Raw genomic sequence first — 21,518 nt, forward strand, 5'->3', positions numbered from 1 at the left:
ACTTCATAGACTTTCCGAGGGATATCTATCTGTCTGTCTGTCTCTCTGTGCAAGCTTTCATCTAACCGTTTTCCCGCCAACCTGGGTCACTATGCATTCCATGATCGAATGGTTACAGCATCGGGCTGGTGTGCTCAGGGAAGAGAGTTCGAAACCAAGCGCGAAGCAACTTGAGCCATGTTGCTTGTGGCAATGTATACATATGTACCGCTCTTCAACGAACCTTTTTCACGCCGACATGGGTCACTGTAGATGCGGGACTGTGTACGTACTACCACTCTTCAAAGAAACTGACGCTGACTTGGAGCGCTTCGTGTGCGCCAATCGGTCTGTGCTGTTCTTCAATGAACCGATTTGATGCACTGTGTATGTGCCAGTAGGTGTGTGCCGCTCGGCAATCACAAAGGCCACTTAAATTTCTTTTATGCCGGACGGAATCGAACCCACGTCACATGGGTTCATCAAGGACTGTAACCCGAAACATTAGCAGGCAGCGCCACAAATACACTGGGTATGTGCCGCTCTTCAATGAACCTCTCGCCAACCTAGGTGAAGCGAGGGAGCAATTCTCAGCGTTCGCACCAACCGACGTGCCACGCTTCTCGTCTCTGAGGTCACGACGAACGTACTTCTCGGCAGCGCCACTAGATGACGAAGCGTGTTTAGAAAGAAGCGCGAGAAAGGAGCCCGGTTGCGGCACTGTACGTTTCTCAGCATTCGCACGCACCGGCGCGCCATGCATGCAGGCTTCGCGGCGGCGCCGCTAGATGGTCGTCGAGCGTTCAGCGAAGTCCCGCAGCAGTGCACGCCTCACACATAACTCGTTTCGATGGTAGCAGTAGGTTGTGTCACTGTATTGATTCGATTCTAAACGCATTACCGTCGACAGTCATCGTGAGGTAGGTGCTGCTGAATTTCTTTTAGCAAAAATTAATATGTTAATTTTCTTTAACTAACCGAGAATACTTCAGCGGCTGCTCTTATACGTTTCAGTCGTGTGACCTCGAAAGGCTTTATGTTACAAGGCTTGTCGTTGAGTCCTTTGTGTCATTGAATGTGCAGTGCTGAACGATTGAAACGCGAAACTCGGACTGCATGACGGCCGGCGCTTTTTTCGCCATCGATGAGCGCTGAGCGGCCGTATTCAGTCACAATGCAACACAAAGGCTCTCGCCTTTCATGCGATGCAAAAATTCATCAGCCCGGTGTCCCAGCGCCAACCGCCGCCAAAAGTGCCGGCCACTAGGCGCTCCGAGTATTACGTTACAATTGCTGAGCACTACGCAACATGTACAGCAATGCCATTATGGTATGTACTCAGGAATTTTGTGCGAAGACAGTAAATGAAACCAAGATGCTAGATTTTTTGTTAGTTACAACCACATGAATCGAGGGAGAGCTTAGAAGAAATTTACGTCTACTTTTTACTGGAATGCAGAAAAAAAAGAATTCTTCGGCAGATGAATGCCAATTCGAGCAACTTATACATCGAAGACAGTGAAATTGTACAAGGTAATTCTCGCACCCTTCGGAAGTCATGGGGGTCTGAGGAACGAAGTAGACGAACACCGACCACGAAAGATTTAGGAAAGTTAACGTTCTGGCTCCTACACGGGAGAATAGTTCACAATGAGGCTAAAGAGCGAGGAAAACGTCGCTGAAGGACGTGGTATAACGTGATCGCGATGCTTAGCGTATACAGGTGACAAATTACCATCGTTTCGGTTGGTAGTGTCCGCCATAATTTGAACCTGAAACGACTCAAAATAAAGATGCATGGCTCGGTTCTTTTGCAATCTCATGTTCACCTTTCGGGCTCAGGCGGCTACTACGTGAGCGACCGGCCCTACCCTCGAGGCGAAGTGGTCGTCGGAGGCCCCACTGTGGCGGCCGGCTACTACAAGAAGCCAGAACTCACTGCGGAAAGCTTCAAGGAAGATGGCCAGATGCGCTGGTTCTACACCGGTGACATTGGGCAGTTCTTGCCCAAAGGCATTCTCCAAATTATCGGTGCGTGCGCGCGAGTTTTGTTTAGATACAACGAGGTTCCCGCCACTCGCCTTTCTTTCGCAGCCTTCTAAAGAGTAGGGGCCGCATTCAAAAAGCTTTTCGTTCGTAAGTGCTGTCTGCGTTTAGGCAGCCACCTTTATTAATAATATGTCTAGCACAAGATTGCCGGGCAACATCTCTTACGATTAGCGTAAGAGAAGATGCTAGACAATCGTGATGTTGGGAATACTATTAGCCGAGCGATTGACCAATGGCAGACAATATTTAGAAACGAGAAGCATTGAGTGCTTGGCCCCAATTGGCTACGTCGGTGTGCCTAAATGTGTTCCCTACGACATGGTATTCAGTCCGAAAGGAGGCATTTAATAAGCTGAAAGCAGTATGCGATGCCAAATGAAGGCGCATCCGGGCACGTGGTAGATGTAGAAAACTAGCAAAGGTTGCCTTCTTTTTCAGTTTACACGGTGTACTTCTGATATCCCTACTGTGTTTTGGGACAAAATTCACCAAGTTTTTGTTTCGCAAGTGCCTTTTTGCCTTTGGCTGAAATGTTCTCTTACGAACAGTTCTAGCGTAGTGTGTATGTCAGTAATGGTCTCGGAGGTCATATTCGCAAAAAGTTCTTACACTAAAGTAGTTGGTATGAGAAAATGCGAGCCAGTCGCACTCGCGTACATATTAGCGAAGGCGATCGGACACCGGAAAACAGGAATTAGGAACGTAAAGCTTTGCGAGTTTGGCCCCTGACAAAAAGCTTTTCATTCGTAAGTGCCGTTCACAATTAGCTGGCTGAATTCAATAATGACATGTACGACAACACCATTGACTGGCATCTACTCTTACAAACAGTTCTAGTGTAAACCCGCCGTGCTTGTTTAGTGGCTATGGTGTTGGGCTGCTAAGCACGAGGTCGCCGGATCGAATCCCGGCCACGGCGGCCACATTTCGAAGGCGGCGAACAGCGAAAACTTCCGCGTACTTACATTTAGATGCAGGTTAAAGAACCCCAGGTGGTAGAAATTTCTGGAGTCCCCCACTGCGGCGTGCCTAACAATCAGATCGTGGTTTGGCACGTAAAACCCCATAATTTTTAAATTACAGTGTAAGAAAGCTTTTGTGAATATGATCCCCAGGGCCAAATTCACAACGCTTCTTGTTCGTAAGTGCTATTAGCCATTGGCTGGTGGCTTTCGCAAATAATATGTCCAGCATTAGCTGGAGTTTGTTCTTACGAACAGTTCTATAGAGTAAGAGCTGTTTGGGAATACATACCCAAGGCTTGAATTCACAAAGCTTTTAGCACGTATGTGCTCTTTTCTATTGACTGGTCGCCATCGCTTATAAAGTTTTCTTCATCACGTTTGGCTGGGATTCGCTCTTACGAACAATTCGAGCTTAATACCTTTTTTTGTGGATACGGACCCTGGGGCATAATTCACGATGTCTTTTTTTTTCTTTCGTAAGTGCTCTTCACCATTGGCTGATCACCTTCGGTCACATTATGTCCACCGTCAGGATTGCCTATAACATCTGCTTTGATGAAGAGTTTTTGCTTAAGGAGTTGTGGAGGCGGTTGAAAAGAAGAAGCCGCCGTGGCCACGTTTTTGCGGATACGGCCAGCCATGGTACTCATAGTCCCGGGGAGTGGCAGGTAGACGCGACCGCTCCGCACGGGCATGCTAGCGTGTTCTGCCCGTGTGCATGCGTGCACGCGGCGCTCTTTTTTTCGGCAGCGCTGGGGCCTATTATCGCGCTGCTACAAAAGGCTCCCCCCCCCCCCGCCCCCCACTAGCGCGTAGCGCGATTGAAAAATATGTGCAAAAGAAGCGCGACAAGAAAAAGAGAGTCTATGTATATGTGCGGTAGTTCATAGTCTCCGTTAGGCAGTCCAGGGGTCGTATAACGTAAAACTATTCCAATATGTTTTTATTCCAATCTCCTGACGTCAAATCTGCGTAACCGCCGACGCAAGCATCGGGCGGTCACCTGCAGGGTTGTCTAAACAAACCAATCAAATGCTCCGCTCGTTCATAGGAGGTCACTTTTGTTTGCTTGAAAAACGAATAATATTGCCTGCACTGAGCGGCTTGTCTTATCTAATTGGCTCACAAGAGGCGAGGAGCACGCTCAAGTGGAGAGGGATTCGATGGGGCCGAGCCACTGCACTGAATATCGATAACCGGATGAAGAGGGTGGTGCCGGCGTCGGCGATTAGTCCGCTTTCTCTTACTTAGCTTGCGGTGGCTCGTCGACAATCGCGGCGGCATGCAACGGAAGCTTAAGAATGACGCTAAAACAGATCCTCAGCAAAGAAGAGTTGGCAGAACGAGGTCGTAAACGTGCCGACAGTTATCGAAAACTTTACACGGCCACGCAACAAGCTTTATTACACGCAAATAAGCCCATGCTCTCCGGAAGGGGCGAGTAGCCAGTGCCGGAGCCATCGGCGGCAGCCACCTTTTATTCCTTTCGGAACGGGGCAGCCTGCGGCTATTCAGAAGAAAATTCACTTTTGTTCGGCATATTAATGCATCTTTAATACGTACACGTCACTTTTACGCGGTATGTTTTTGCGGTTTTGTGACGTCGCGTGAGAGGCAGGTGAAGTGGATGCAGCCCGAAAACTTTTGAACAATAGCCGAGGGCTAACGGCGAAAAGACGTCGAATCAGAAATAACTACTTTTGTTTTGTTCGGTGAAATTATGCATAATCAGTGTGCACACGTCATATCAGATGGGGAGCTATCGTGGTTTTCGTGACGTCGCTTGACAGACAGGTGAAGGGGGCGGGGGGGTTGGTCCAAAAAAGTTTTTGACCAATCGCGGTGGTCTGATTGCAGAATTGGAATGGAAAAGTTTGGAATAGTTTTACGTTATAGCGCCCCAGGTTGAGTTCGTGTTGAGGCAGAGGAAATCCACAAATTTCTCTCGTGGTCGAGGCTGAGAGTGGTGCTGATATAGGTCATTCTGCGACATCGGTGCGCGTTTCTTCGGGCAGGTTGTAGATGCCTATGCCGCGGACGGCGTACGTAGCTAAGGGGAGCGCAGACTCACGACGCGATCTCATCGGTGGCAGCGGGTGGTACGAGTGTGAGCATCTCGCGTGCACGCGGCCGCGGGGCGACCAAGCCTACTGGCGTTAAGGGCAGGCGTCGTCATGTAAGCCGTGCGTCTTTTTCTGCGCGCCTCGTGTGATGCATCTTAGCCAGAAGAGGCGAGGTGTACTGGCGGAAGCCTGACGTGTACCGAAGGCAAATGACGTGTAGGTAAGCGGCGCTGAAGACGTGGAGGGCGGCGTGATCGGACAGCACGTGACGGTAGCGGTAGTGCAGAAAGTCGAAAGTTGATGGACGGTGAAGCCGTTGCAGCTGTTTCATGCTTCGCGGATTCTGGTGCTGGTTGAACGTGGACACGTAGAGGAGGCTTATCTGGGAGACCATTCTGATTCGTGCTGTGGGATGGTGTTGTTAGCCCATCCGTCATGCCCATATTGTGTGAGGTCAGGGCTGTCGTCTGAACTGGATGACTAGTCGATGAAATAATTCGATTCAATTCAATTCACTTTATTTTAACACCACAATGTTGAGGACCACGAACAAAAAGCCTTTTTATGGCTTGACAAGGTCCGCAGCACTTTTTAACAAGCAGTAACAGATCATAGGGTGAGGTGAGCAGAGGTGGGGTGAGGTGGGTGAGAAGGTGGTCAACGGCCCGAAAGGTCTGCTGTGGTTGGAGGTGGCGGTGACACGAAGGCCAAGAGAGATTTACCCGGCCTCAGCGATGTCACAGGAGAAAACTCCGGCATTGTGAAGCTGGTAGCTGTATGATGTGGGCGAGGTGCTACCAGAGGGATGCCGCAGGGAGCTATCACCGCGGCCCGCAGTCTTCGTAGATGCCCGGGCCTGGTGGAAGTCGGAGCTCCGAGAGGAGGCCGTCTGGCAGCTCGCAGCTTGCATGAAGGTAGCGCAAGCACTGGTGACTGATGTGAATATAAAAGTGACTTTCGAGTTGGAGGAACCAGATTGCCGGGTTCCTCCTGTAGAACATCTGCAGGCCGGGTATCCGCGGGAGTGACGGCACCTTGTGAAACTCACCCTCTGCTGCTTGCTGAAAATACTTCGAGGACGAAGAAGTAAGGACGGCTTTAAGAAATACGCGCTTTGATTACTAATCTTATAAAGAATTACGCTGTTTCCTAAAAAAGTCGCAGTTCCTCCCGAAAGGGGAATCATCGATTGCGATAGAAAATTAGTAGACAGCTGTACAAAGTAAGAATAGTAGTTTTATCGGCCTTGTAAACTTGTAACTATTCGCTTACTAATTGAATCAACAAGCATAGTGTCACGCGCAGAAGCAAACATGAATACATCTCACTCGATGACCGCGCACACTCGCTGTCAAAACGCTGGGGTGAGGAAGCGCTGGAGCAGCAGCGAGCGAATTGACCCTAGTGCTGCCTCTCGCTTCAACGCGAACTAAGCGGTGAGAACACAGCGCACACGAACCTATCATCGCTCGGCACACTCTGTCCCCATCGCAGATCGCCTTCAAGATAGGGCCCGCGCGGCCGCGCCATGCGCAGCCGCCGCCGGAGTAAAACGCCCCCCTTCCCTCCCTGCGGTGTCTGTGTACGACAGAAGACGGCGCGCTTCCTTCCCGATTTCCTCCCTTGATTGAGCCACCTTCGTCGGCTCACCCTGGCACGCTTTCACTCGCACATACAGCATACGGCGCGCGGCGACAATGTTATCGTCCTTGAACTTTATACGGAACATCACAGCGACGCTGACGGCGACAGAAATGCGCCTGGAGTGTCCATAAAATTGCTACCACAATAAAATGAGATCAAATGCATAATGGCAGCAATGCGACGCCGAATGAGGATGCACTGTCACATTCGCTGAATTGTGCGCTGAATTGTGATATTGTGCTGTCACTTGAGTATATCCTTCCGCAGCACTGACGCTGGTATGATACGCATGACCCCTGTGGTACACGCCACATACTCTGGCCTGTGCTTTGCAAGGCAAATAGAATTCGATAAGGGAGAATAAGTGCACTTTGAGAATTTTCACGCTGTATTATGGTGATCCTTCGCGCAGTCACAATGATCCTGCTTAAACGTGTCTTGGCCCTCATCAAAGAGTGTCTTGAGCACAAGAAACCTGCACGAACAAAAGCATCTGTGTAGCAAGCTTTGACACTAATTAAACTATGATTCGTCAGAATATGGTTATTTAAGCGGATTTTCCGCTAGGCTCAGGTTAAGCAGCAAAAAAATTTATCTGAATGAATAACGAATTTTTAATGCGTTAACAACTTTCCTATTAATGTGGCTCCAAGCACAGCCGATAGTACCAAGACTGGAAATAGTTAAGAGTGCGACAGAAAAGGGCACGGACAAGGACAGAGAAGAGCGGCGCCTGTGCTGTATCCTGTCATGTCCGTGCCTTTTTCACGCTCCTTTAATATATTCCTGTGTTTGTGAACAAACTTGCGGAACAGCATTTGTTAAGTAACATGATCGTTGATTCTGGGCTGAAGAGGTCCACAGGAGTGTCTTGCGAACATAAACCCGCATAAAACGAACGTTATTCGAAATAACAATAGTACCGACGTCTCCGCGATACCAGATCAACTCAGATGGATCAGGTGGCTGGAGAATGGTGTTCTGCAAAGAAACCTACTCCAGTAGTCGGAAAGATCAACGAATGCGACGAAGGTGTCGCATACTGCTCCACATATCGTCATGAGCTTGCTTCTAGTGCTGCATAGTGAAACCTGAAAGATCCGTAGGGGAGCAGTTTCATACCAGTGTCCTGGACTGGCACTCTCTAAGGCACGGAATTTCGGACTGTTGTACTTGTATTTCAGTTGTGCATTACATGACAAACGATTTTATTTTGTCCTAGCTGTAATGATAAATATAAATAGAAATACGTCTCTTCGAGAGTGTCCGCTAGAAGGTAGGCTGAAATTTATGCTCGTACATCTTCTCCGGCTTGTTTCAGTTTAGTTTCAGTTTATTCTTCAGTCAATAACAATGAGTAAGTAACAAACAGTGTGCAGAGGAGGGTCCCAAAGTCAATGACTGCAATGGGACCCTCGGTTCGAAAAAGAAGAAAAAAAAATGTATACAAAACGTGGGTTAAAGCATCAAAATTAAAAAAAGTACAAAAAGAAAGAAATGAACGCGCGTAATGCAATACATTGGTAAGAGAAAACAAACAAAAAAGTACATATATGAAAAAACATAATTAAACAGAAGAACATGTTATAGGGTATGAAACTATTTAAAAACAATAAAACATTTTAATTCATGTTTGAGTACATTTCAAGATGACATTAGTTTAAGTGAATGTGGTAGGTCATTCCATTTTTTTAATGCTGAAAACGAGGATGTCATTTTTCCATAGTTGGTGTTACATTTAGGTAGTAAATGTAAATGTAATACTAATGTAATACTAACCTAGTGTGTAAATGTAATACTAACCTAGTGTGGTTAGTATTAGCGAGTAAATTGTAATCCACAAATTCATAAGCAAGCTGTTAAGTAATTTAAAAAAGAATACTTAAATGATAGTTAAACAAGCCAGATACAGGTAGTATAAAGTTTGCCTGGAGGAGCGGGACAGCATTTGAGTAAAAGGAACTGTTGGTTATTATGCGAATAGCCTGGTTCTGTATGTGTTGAATAGACGAGAGGTGGCAGTTATGTGTTTCCCCAGGTAGCAATACCATAGGTGAGATGACTATGAATGAACGCAAAGTATTAGAATAATAATGCGTGCTCTGAAAAGAATGCACATGATTTAATGAGAGCTCTTATGCCGAAAGCTGCTTTTTGTTTAAGGAACGCAATATGATTAGTCAACTACAAGTTAGAACCTAATTTTATGCCAAGGAACGACACACAGAGCGCTGCAGCAATAAGGCGACTGTCGAGAGTTACTTGGTGGATGCACGGCACCATCCTCTTGTTTGTTTTAAATATCATGAGCTGAGTTTTAGAGGGTTTAAAATTAAATGATTTAACTGACACGATTCTACAAATTTCGCTAGTTCACTGTTCAGTTTAAAAAGTAAAATGGTTAAAGATTTATATGACATGGAAATAGTGGTATCATCAGTATGTAAAATAGCATTAGAAAAATTAAGAACATCAGGTAAGTCGGTAATGTAAATGCAAAACAACAATGGTCCCAGTATTGAGCCCTGTGGTACACCTTGATTAACAACTTTCGACCCTGAATAAGCGCCCCCTACACAGACCGTTTGCTCACGAGGTCATGTAAGTAATTGTTTAGAAAAGTTAAAGCTTGTTATACGTAATGATTCTAGTTTGGCAAATAAAATGGTATGATTAACAGTGTCAAAAGCTTTAGTAAAATCTAAAAATACTGAGCCAACAAATTTACCGCTGTCAATAGAACACCTATGTAATCGGTTAATGCAATAAAAGCTAAGCTGGTCTAAGTGCCAGGACGGAAACCGAATTGGTAAGATTTTAACAACTTAAACTTTGTTAGGTAGCTGTTTATACGTTTCAGAAACAATTTCTAAAGTTTACTAATGGAGGACAAAATAGACATTGGCCGATAATTAGACACCAGAGATTTATCACCTTTTTATTAAAGACAAGAACTAATTTTTCCTTCTTACGCGAACTAGGAAAGGTACCGCATTTAAAAATTAGAGTATGCTGCTCAGTGTTTCCGCAATACAAGGGGCAACAAGTTTTAATTGATAGGCAGAGACATTCTCTAGACATGGGCAAGTGTTTCTTAGATTTAATATAGCAGAACGGACCTCATCGGCGGAGACGGGAAAGAGAAAGAATGTATGGTTACAACGGTTACATCGATAGGAAGAGGCTATCGGGCTATTAGTGGACGCTTCACTAAACGAGTTGGCTATAGAAGACGATTCAGTGCAAGTTTCATGTTTATAAGTTATTTTATCAATGGTTCTACTAGGCTGGGGCGTATTCAAAAAGTCGTTGAAATGTTGCCATTGTTTCTTAGGATTATTTTTAGCCTTCGAAAATCCTTTCTCATAATAAAGCCGTTTAGATTTTTTGAGTACGTTGTTCAACATGGTATTGTATTTTTTATAGCGATGTGCTAGACTTACATTGAACGGTTGTTTTTTAGTCTTCCTGCAAAGATTATCTTTTTTACGCATGCTGGTTAACAAACCTTTTGTTATCCAAGGATTACGTGGAAATTTAAACTTTTTTTTTGCATTTGACAGTTGTAGCGCTAGCGTACACAGCTTTAAAAATAATGAGCAGAAATTTTAGAGCGCCTTTTCAGGATCACATAGAGTACCAACTAATGACCAGTTGGTACCACTTATTGTATCAACAAAGTTATCCCAGTCGAAGAAATAACTAGTGTCATAGTGGGGTTTTTCTGTGGCGAAGGTAATAAACATGAAAAGATCTACGATGAACATGTCAATGACACCTGCACTTGGAGACGTGCTATATTTCTTGAGGCGTGATCAAGAAGAGTATTAGTTCCAGAAGCGGAAAATCGAGTAGGAGAAGTAATTAAAGACTCAAGCCTAAATCCAACAAAACAATTGCTATGTGATATTACTGAACTATTATCAGTATTCATTAAATAAATGTCAATATCACCAACTATTAAAATCTGTTTATTTTCAACTGAAATTTTATGAAGAATTGTGGAAAGGCTGTGCAAGAAATCAGGAATAGATGAAGATTTGGGGCGATAAATGCAACCAATGATTAAACCATTACGATTACCAGAAGGCGACAAGTCAGTTTCGATCCACACTGATTTACAGTTAGATACGTTTGAACACAGACCAAGCCTACGTTCGTACTTGATTTTCGACGATATGAAAATAGCCGAACCGCAATGCCGATCCGAACTGCGGTGACAGTATGCAGATTTGAACGACCGAAAACCATATAAGTTGCCATCAGACGAGCCAAGCCAAGTTTCGGAAATGCTCAAAAATGAAAAGGAAGGACCAAGTGAATCAATAAAGACAGTAATGCTATCTTGGTTTTTACATAAACTTCGCGCATTGATGTGTATTAGTGAGCAGTTAGAATCAACGAGACACGATTTTGCTTCCGGCGTTGAGAGCAATGCCATACAGGGAGTTTGCCAAGAACAGATTAGGAAAATGACAAATGTTAAGATTAATATCTACGTGAAGATGCACAGATCTGACTCGGTACTTATCCTGAAGACCCTGCTGTCATCAGCCTTTGATATGGCAATTCTCGGTCCAGAGGTAACGCCATTTCTTATCTTTAAGGGCGAGTGCTTTGCTGAATAGTTGTTTGTGAATGGTCGGGTGTTCATTGACGTAAACAGCGCTATCCTTACTTCCAGTCAGACTTATCTGAGACGTACGCAAACGTGCTTTGCGAGCTTTCCGAAGGAATTAGTTTTTCTTGTCACGCGAGCAAAAACTAGCGATGATGCTAGCTCTTTTCTGCTGTCTTGCTGGCGACACGGTGAACTGCGTCTATGTCTGTCGATGAAATGGGGCATTCAACAACTTCAGCAATTGTTTTCAAGATGTCAGCACAGTATTCGCCCTGTGTACAGGGGATGCCTTTGGCTTCAATGTTATTTAGCCGGCTGTATTGTTCAATGTCTGCAATTTTCCTGACGAGCGCTTCATTTTCGGCCCTCAAACTATGCGCAAGCTAATACACACACATGTCAAGGACTTAGAAGAAATCCTTTCCGAACTCTGCGACAGATACGCCCAGCAGAACCCGACTATTCAACACGGGGAATACACGGGAAAACCCAACTTCTCTTTGGACAGAGACTTTGGCGAGGCGGAAATCTGGGCCGCTGTGCAAAAGCTCAACAGCCAGTCGGCCCCGGGACCGGACGGCGTAACTAATAAGACCCTTCGTAACTTGGAAAACGAGACCATCTCCGAACTGACCAAGTACATTAACGATTGCTGGAACCGAGGACGCATCCCCGACCAGTGGAAAAGAGCAAAAATGGTGCTCATCCCCAAACCAGGGAAACCCCCAGATTTCGCCACCCTGCGACCAATATCTCTTACGTCGTGCGTCGGCAAGTTGATATAGCACGCCTTCCTCACCCGGATCAACTCACACTTGGACGACGTCGAAGCGTATCCGGACACCATGCTCGGGTTTCGAGCTCATCTCTCCACGCAGGATGCAATGTTGCAAATTAAACACCAGATACTCGACAACAAGACAAATAGGTACCAGAGCCATTCAAGGATTAGACCTCAAGAAAGCCTTCGACAACGCAGCTCACGCAGCCATACTACGCAGCATTGCCACACTCAATCTAGGAAACCGAGCGTGTTCCGAGCGAGTGTTCCGAGCGAGTGTTCAAGATTTCTTCACAAACAGGAAAGTCTCCTTAACGCTGGACAAACTCGCATCCGAAGACAGGAGCATGGGCAGTGTCGGCACCCCGCAAGGCTCGGTCATCTCGCCAATGCTCTTTAATCTCATTATGATCTGCCTCCCCGAGCGCCTCAACGCCATCGAGGGAGTGCATCACACAATATACGCGGACGACATTACGATCTGGGTGTGCGAGGGAAGCGACGGAGAAATCGAACAGCGGTTACAGATCGCGGTCGAGGTGATGGAAGAGTACCTCGTCGGAAACGGTCTCGTCAGCTCGCCAGAAAAATCGGAACTCATCCTCTACCGCCTGACGCTTAGGGGAAGACCCCCCAAGGCTTACATCCAGCATGCTGCATACGAAGAAATTTGCATACGCCGAAGAAGAAATACCCAGGGTGAAGCAGATTAGGGTGCTCGGACTCATCATAGAATCGAACGGCACTAAGGGAGAAATGGTCAGACATTTGGAAACTAAGATCATGAACACGATGAGGCTCATCAGAAGAATCACCAACAGACACCAGGGTATGAGGGAGGCCAGCGTCGTCAGACTCATACACTCATTCGTTATTAGCCACATTACTTATGTGGCCACCTACCACAACTGGTACGCTGCCGAATATGCCAAACTGAACACCCTCATTAGAAGAACACACAAGATGGCACTGGGCCTTCCAGACAGCACAAGCACGGAACCTCTGTTACAGCTGGGCGTCCACAACACGCTCGAAGAGTTAATTGAGGCACACAATATCTCGCAAATAGAGAGACTAGCGAGGACATGAACGGGCAGGAGCATCCTGTACAACCTCGGGATAAGTTATCACAAGCAGCACGGCGACAAGACATCCATTCCAAGCGCGATCAGGGAAAAGCTGCAAGTGGCTAATCTACCCAAGAACATGAACCCCGATTTCAATCAGGGTTGAAGAAAGAGTAGAGCCAAGGCTTTACTACGAGCCTTCGGTAGGGACAAGGAGGCGCTGTTCGTAGACGCTGCAGAATACGAGGACCGACGTGCTTTCGCAGTGGCAGTCCTCAATACCGACAAACAATTGGTCAGTTCTTGTAGTATACGGGGCAAAAAGCCCGAGGTAGCGGAAGAGGTGGCGATAGCCCTAGCCATGGTTAACCCCAGTTGCAGATACGTACTCAGTGACTCGCAGACGGCGGTCAGAAAATATGCACAAGGCAGAATTTCGCCGAAGGCCGATGCTATACTCAAAGCCAACGCGAACTATGTCACCTCCGAGGAGACGGAGGAACGACACATTATATGGTTCCCGGCTCACACGTCCCCCGACACCCCCGTACCCAACCGCAACGAGGAGGTCCACCGCGTAGCGCGAACTCTCAAATTCCGCGCCCGCGTAGAAGGATCCTCTCTTGGAGTTGGGAATCCAACAGAGGCATGGACGGAGAGGGACAGAATGACCGGGTACAGTGATATTACAAAATTTTATCAAAACTCCAGGCGTGTTTATCCACCCCCTAACCCCAAACTCGACAGGGCCCAAGCGGTAGACTGGATGCAGTTACAAACCAAGACCTTCCCCAACCCCGTCCATCTCAGGAGGATATATCCAGACATCTATTCAGACGATAACTACAAACTATGCGGCAGGGCTCACCCATCTCTTAGACACATTCTCTGGGAATGTGAGATTATATGCAGAGAAAATGCAGTTTCCCCAGATGAAGCTGCGGCGCGATGGACGGCCGCGTTGCGCAGCTGAAACCTCCAAAATCAACTATAGGCCATCCAGCAAGCCCGTAGGGCGGCGAGGAGAGAGGATCTCCGGACCTTCTCGTGGGCGACCTAGGCCCAGGCCTCGAATTTGCCGGATTGTCAATAAAGTTGTTACCACCACCACCAATTTAGCAATTCATCGACAGTCGTCCGCACTTTATCGTATTGGTCATTCATGTAACGCACACTGTCAGCTAGAGGCGTAAGGTTACCAAGACCCTGGTCATCAAGCTGTTTTGCAATTTTAGATGCAAGGTCTTCAACAAGGTTATCAATTTTATTATTGAGCAGTGGTACAAGTTGCTCAATTTTTTTAGCCAGTTCAGGATTTGAAGGCGTGTTAATAGCACAGGCAATAACGAAAGAAACACAATAACCAAAGCCGCAGGTAGATGCACAAGACAGGAAAAAAGAAGGTAAAAGAACCCAACCTGCAGTGGAAAGTCAGATATTTAAAACACGTCCCAATTCCTGCAACTGCTGCTCAGAAGTGGGCCGAGCGCCTGAGTGGTTCCTTTCTATATCCCTTTGAAGCCGGGCAGCGCAGGCGGAGTGGTGCTCAGGGGAAGGAGCAACGAGGCAGCACGTGCAGGCAGGAGAGCCGCAGTCGAGAGCCCCGTTTGTCTCGCTGAAGCCAGGCAACGCAGGTGCAATGACTCCTAGGGGGAAGCGCAGTTAGGCAGCACGTGCAAACAGCAGTGCAGCTGCAGGCGGAAGAAGGCTGCGCAAGACGGTGACAGCAGGAACCACGTAGTCGTCAGCACTGGTCTGCAGTGGAAGGGCAGATATTTAAAAGACGTCCTAATTCCTGCAGTAGCTGCTCCCGCTTCTGATGAGCAAGAAAAAATTATAAGCATTACATGACAGCTTTATTAATGTCGTAAAAATAGCACACAATAAATATTAGAGGTGTTAGGTGTGTCGCTCCAGAATTATTTTTTTTATACCAAAATAATTCACAACTCGCGCTACTTGCGTTCCAGGGCACGTGTTGTTTGCATACAATCCTATTCTGTGACCCCACGTACCTGCATACCAGTATGTACTATATATATATATATATATATACATATATATATATATATATATATATATATATATATATAATAGACATTATACAAAATTTCTCCTTAAAATTCTTGTTAGTGGCTTTATTTTGCAAATCATTTTGCGAATCAGCGGGTAATGTCGTTTTAGCAAAATCGTCTTACGGAAAAATGGCAGCACTTCTCGTATAAGGTTATGTGGGTCTGTATTTACTATGTGGGGATTAAACGACAGATAACGTGCCATACACTTGAGGGGGGCCTCTTACGTGGAGTATTTCCTTTCTATTGAAGTAAGGGTTAAATGCAATATATGGGTCCATTCAGTAATCAGCATTCAGCACCAGATGCCAACAGAAATCTCAACCAACTTCTTTTTTTGTGCAAACTCCAACTTGGCTTCTACACATAGGACACCAATAGCAACTGAGGGAAAATCCTGGTGTGTGATACTGTGTCACACAAGCAGCCACTGTCCAATTATTGGCCTCAGCCACCGCTTATTTGAGCAGCCGCAGTTCCAACAGTGATTTTTACCAATTAATTTTTCTGTTTTCACTGATTTGACTTTCCTTGTGGAAATTGTTCCTCTTGGAAAGTCTGTCAGGATGAACAAATCCTGGCTGCACAATTTCATGAACGCCTAAGAAGAAAACAAGAAACGATTATCGTTGTGTTCTCACCAGATCACTTGTCGCACTTCTTTCTTTTTTTTCAGTTTTGGTGAAAAAGAAGTCTTCATGTGGCTGGATACTTGCTTGGTTTCGGGGTCATAACCATAGCTCCAGCTTTCATCACCCGTGATGATGTTCAATAGAAGGAATGGGTCACTTTCGATGTGATTTTTCAAATACTGGCACAAGACCAAGCAAATGATCGTTGTTTTGCTTTCTTTCTTCTTTTTGTCCTCGATGAGCAGGGGGGGCTAACTTCGCACTAATAACTCACAAGAACTCTAAGTCAGACCAGCAGCTTCTGTAATCTTGTAAATTGTGTAGTGACGACTCTCATTTGTTTTTTGTAGAGCCTTTTTGATTATCCCGTAGGTACAACTGGTTGAAGCGCGGCGGAAATGAGAATGGCCTTTAACGCCCATTTGTTTCTATTAGAACCGCCCAAACCATTTAAATACTCGTTTACGGTTCTGTGCCTTTTTCATAAACGTAATCTGAAGCATTTCAAGTGTTTCTTTGGCCGTTTTCATAAGAAGGAATCAAAATCTTACAGAAATTCGCCATCCGTTTCGAACAGACGTCCAGATTTCGCAAAATTAGCACAACAAGAGTTGGTAAAACTTTCATCACGAACTCGTAAGACATTCTTCAGCGACGTCGGCTTGGCTTCTGACCTGTGATGCGGTGAAGTGTCCACCTGCACTCACTTACGGGAGGATACAGCAATACAATTACGGCGAGCTCCATGAAGCCAGACGGTTTTTTTGTTCCCCTCTCGTTATGAACCTCACGGGCTGCCTAGGCGGCGCTGCGGAAGCGCCGGTCAACAGAGCCCTCTATGCCGCGTTTATAGGTTGCAGGTAGTACAAAACACTACGCTCTGCTGGTAAATGCATGGCGCCACGGTATATCTGCTCGTCTCAGCTGCGCTGGGGTGGGAATCTTGGAGAATTTCGTGCATGGGCGGCATTGTAGCACACCTTCTGCCGCCAAGGGAGCGAAGCACGGTGCCGAATGCGTGCATTATATACGCACAAGAAGTCGCAGACGCCGTTACGGTGCGGCACTGCTTTTAGTACGTGTGCTGCTCAGGTATGCATGACGCCAAGCTGCAACGGCAGACTGCTGCAATGTGTGTCTATTCGCTTAAGCACGTGCACCAACTCAGAACCGCGGCCCAATAACAATGAATTAGTTAACTAATGAAACTAATAATGCGCTGCTGGCGTACGCACTGTGACTCAGCTTGACCGGCTCTGGTATATGCCACAACAGCGCATTTCAAGACGTCGCAATCAGTGTATACTGTGATTGAGTGTCTCTATCCTTAGCGCTGGCTGACGCGCAGTGGCTCTTCTTTTTTTTTTTTTGAGGAAGAACGTTGCAGCCGTGGCAACAGTTTCGTTTGTTGTCATTAATTTGTTTACAGTAATAGATAATGTGACAAAGGCGGTTTAAACACCACTTTTTATGTACATTTCCCAATCTTATTGCGCAAATGACTGTGCCATGTCAGTCGATCCAATTATCATTAGCTTGTTCTCTCAGCAACGCGTTATGAAACAGTTTAAACGGCTCTATACGAATTTTCGCTTAATTAGGTGGGCCGCTTCACCGTAAGAAATTGCTCTAGGTCCTCTAAATTTCTGTGTGTGACAGTTTTCTAATAAAACGAAATCATCCGCATGCACCTATAGAGACAACTGCGTTTTTCATGGTTAAGCTAAAATTAAATTAAACTCCTTCATGGCTAAGCACTCTCGACGAGATGATCCACAGGCTACTCACAGCGAACGCAGGTGCTTTTTCCGATAGTTGAACACCGAAATAAAACAGGAAATGAACCCTGCGCACACACAAATCAAGCGATACCTGCTATATACAGCCAGCTGACAGCGTAGCCTAATGCGGGGAGCTGCGACTTGTACACTACCCAGCCAATTTTGTTTCTCGCGACCGTCGTCGCATCGTGTGTTGAAAATTCCAGCGTGTCGGGCCCCCGACTCTCGTGACAATTTACCATGCATCAATAACGGCGGTGACGATGATTTGGGCACAGCGCGCTGCTCAGCGCAGTCTCGCGTATACTCGCCGGGTCCGGCCGCCTTCAGCATGGTTTGTCGGACAAAAAGCGCCCGCACTCCATGACCTGTGCTGTATTCGGTAGCGCACAACGCCCTAAGCATGTGTCGAACACTTTTCAAGTGCGAGATATATGCACACAACCCAAAACAATATATGCAGTGTGTCCAGTTAACTTGGACTAAAATTTTTAAAAATACCCAAAGCTCTAAAGAAATCGTACCGACCGCATAGTAGCCGCAGTCGTATGAACTTACAGCCAGTGTGTTTTCATCACAAAGTATTAATTAGTTAATTGCTTTTAATTAGTGAACCTTTAATTATTGCTTGAATCCCAGATATATTGGTTACAATGTTGTAGGGCACCTTAAATAACCTCCGAATCAAGGATTTATCTCGTGCTGAAGTAATCCTGGTTGTTTTTTCCAGGAAAAAACAAAAGCCCGCGAAATACGTGAAATACGAAATAGATGCGCACTCGCACGCCGCTACTCAAGCGCCTACAAGCTACCATTGAAAAATATACGGCTGCATTCTCTTATCGCCGCATCGTACAAGGCTCCACTACGCTTATGAATGCGTCTGCGGCGCGTTCTCTTGATGCCGCGACCATCACATAGCGTAAAGCCCTGTATCGAGCTGCCGCCGCTGGTAAAGCCGTGTATCCGTGGCTATTCGCTTGGGAGCGCTTGAGTAGCGGCGCGCGAGCGCGTTTCCATTTCGTATTTTGGATGTTTCGCGCGCTTTTGTTTTTTATCGGAAACACCAACGAGGCAAAGCTGAGTACTAAACAAATGCTTGATTCGAAAGTTATTTCAGGTGCCCTACAACTTTGTAATTGATGTTTGCGATTCAAGCAATAATTTAAGAGTTCACTAATTAAGAGTAATTAAGTAATACTTCGTGATGAAAAAAATACTGGCCGTAAGTACAAACGACAATGGCTACTATGTACTCGGTACGATTTCTGTAGAGCTTTTGGGGACCTTTAAAATCTTGGTCCAAGTTAAATGGGACACCCTGTCCCAGTTAACCATGTATATATTGTTACGTGCAGAAAGATACAGACGGAAGAGGCTATTTACAAGCTATTTACACTGGACTGGAGCCAGAGCGCCAGGCCGACATTTTCTCGCGCCAAGGGCACAGACCCACTTCGTCGTCGTTCTCGCGGCGGCTCGTCTCTCGGGTATCTACCGATAATATCGTAATACTACCCCCAGGCGGCAAAAGCGCCGTCACGGTGCTTTTAAACATCCAAGGCACGTGGAGAGTTGTAGGGCTTGAGTCGGGTGACGTGGACAATGTCACTGGTTGTCACAACGGAGGACGTAGTGGGCATGGCTAAAACAATTTCATAGGTGACATCGGTCACTTGGCGGAGCTCGCGATATGGGCCGGTATAACAGGAAAGCAGTTTCTCACAAAGGCCAACTTTACGCGATGGTGACCAAAGCAACACGAGGGTGCCGGGCGCCAAATGGACATCGCGATGACGGAGGTCGTAGCGTCGCTTCTGTTTGTCTTGAGAGACTTGTAGACGAACGCGCGCAAGTTGACGAGCATGGTCAGCACGGGCGATTGCATCACGGGCATAAGCGCTAGTTGAAGCTGTGGTGGACGGAAGCACGGTGTCTAGTAGTAGCGTCGGTTCGCGGCCATACAAGAGGTAAAACGGGGGAAAGCCGGCAGTTTCGAGACGGGAAGAGTTGTATGCAAAGGTAATGTAGGGTAGAGCCAGGTCCCAGTCACGGTGGTCGTCTGAAACGTATTTGGATAGCATGTCTGTAAGGGTGCGGTTCAAACGCTCAGTGAGGCCGTTCGTTTGAGGGTGGTAGGAGGTAGTAAAATTATGCTGAATGGAGCATGCCCGCATGATGTCGTCAATGACTTTCGCCAAAAACGTACGGCCCCGGTCTGTTAGCAATTGACGCGGAGCACCATGCATCAAAATGATATCATGTAGAAGGAAGTCCGCAACGTCAGTTGCGCAACTGGTCGGAAGAGCGCGGGTTACGGCGTAGCGGGTCGCGTAGTCAGCCGCGACTGCAACCCACTTGTTTCCTGATGTAGATTCCGGAAATGGGCCGAGAAGGTCTTAGCCAACACGATGGAAGGGCTCGGCAGGGATGTCGAGCGGATGCAGGTAACCAGCGGGGAGCTGGGAAGGCTTCTCGCGTCGTTGGCAAAGTTCACAAGCGGCGACGCAACGTCGTACGGAACGGGAAAGGCCCGGCCAGAAAAAACGGTGACGTACACGGTCATGGGTTCGAGATACGCTGAGGTGTCCTGCCTTTGGTGCGTCGTGGAGCTCTTCTAGAACGGTTGAGCGGAGGTGTTTAGGTACTACAAGCAGGAACTCAGAGCCGTCTGGATGAAGGTTACGACGGTACAGAGTACCGTCGCGGAGGACGAAGAGGCGTAGAGTGGCGTCGGCCGGAGAGTGTTCAAAACGGCCGATGAGTCATCTGATGTTGGCGTCACGACGTTGCTCGTCGGCGAAATGAAGCAGCTGCGACACAGAGAACACACAAGCAGCACGGGTAATATTGGAAGAGTCAGGGTCGCCAACAGGGTAACACGACAGGCTGTCAGCGTCTTGGTTCAGGTGGCCAGACTTGTAGACCATAGAATACTAAAATTCTTGTAGTCTCAAAGCCCATCGACCAAGCCGGCCTGTAGGATCTTTTAGGGATGAGAGCCAGCAGAGAGCATGATGGTCAGTGACTACGGAAAAAGGGCGACCGTAGAGGTAAGGACGGAACTTCGCAACCGCCCAGACTACAGCAAGGCATTCTCGTTCCGTAATGGAATAGTTGCGCTCCGATGGTGCGAGGAGGCGGCTTGCATAAGCAATAACGCGATCCTGGCCACGCTGACGCTGGGCTAAGACGGCACCTACGCCATGACCGCTGGCATCTGTACGCAATTCTGTAGGGGCATCAGGGTCGAAGTGGGCGAGAACTGGTGGTGAGGAGAGAAGAGTGACGAGACGAGAGAAGGCGGCGGCTTCTGCATTACCCCACGAGAATTGTACACCTTTCTTCAAAAGATTAGTGAGGGGTCTAGCTATTGCAGCAAAATCTTGAACAAAACGACGAAAGTACGAGCATAGCCCGACAAAACTTCGTACGTCTGCGGCTGTCTTCGGAACCGCAAAAGTCTCGGACAGCGCGAGTTTTGTCGGGATCAGGCTGTACTCCGGAAGCATCAACGAGGTGGCCCAGAACAGTAATTTGGCGGTGGGCGAAACGACATTTCGACGACTTAAGTTGCAGCTTCGCCTTTCGAAATACATCAAGTATAGCTGTTAGACGCTCAAGGTGAGTGTCTAACGTGGGCGAGAAGACGATGACGTCGTCGAGGTAGCAGAGACACGTGGCCCATTTGAAACCACGGAGCAAGGAGTCCATCATACGCTCAAAGGTGGCAGGGGCGTTGCATAATCCAAACGGCATTACTTTAAATTGGTATGGGCCATCAGGTGTGGTGAACGCGGTTTTTTCTCTGTCCATATCGTCAACAGCAGTCTGCCAGTATCCAGAACGAAGATCGATAGA

The 21,518-nt window shown here is 47.0% G+C and overlaps 1 protein-coding gene across 1 annotated transcript in view; it reads left to right on the forward strand.

The window, feature by feature from the left end:
• LOC126547988 (fatty acid CoA ligase Acsl3-like) overlaps nucleotides 1–21,518 on the forward strand; it is a 120,511-nt gene that overhangs the window by 67,301 nt on the left and 31,692 nt on the right. Inside the window, exon 15 of the mRNA XM_050196052.3 lies at nucleotides 1,822–2,010. Within this exon, the coding sequence (XP_050052009.2) occupies nucleotides 1,822–2,010 (189 nt within the window). The remainder of the gene's footprint in view (nucleotides 1–1,821; nucleotides 2,011–21,518) is intronic.

The sequence above is a fragment of the Dermacentor andersoni genome, chromosome 1 (genome assembly GCF_023375885.2).
Source record: "Dermacentor andersoni chromosome 1, qqDerAnde1_hic_scaffold, whole genome shotgun sequence".
Taxonomy (NCBI): Eukaryota; Metazoa; Arthropoda; class Arachnida; order Ixodida; family Ixodidae; genus Dermacentor; species Dermacentor andersoni.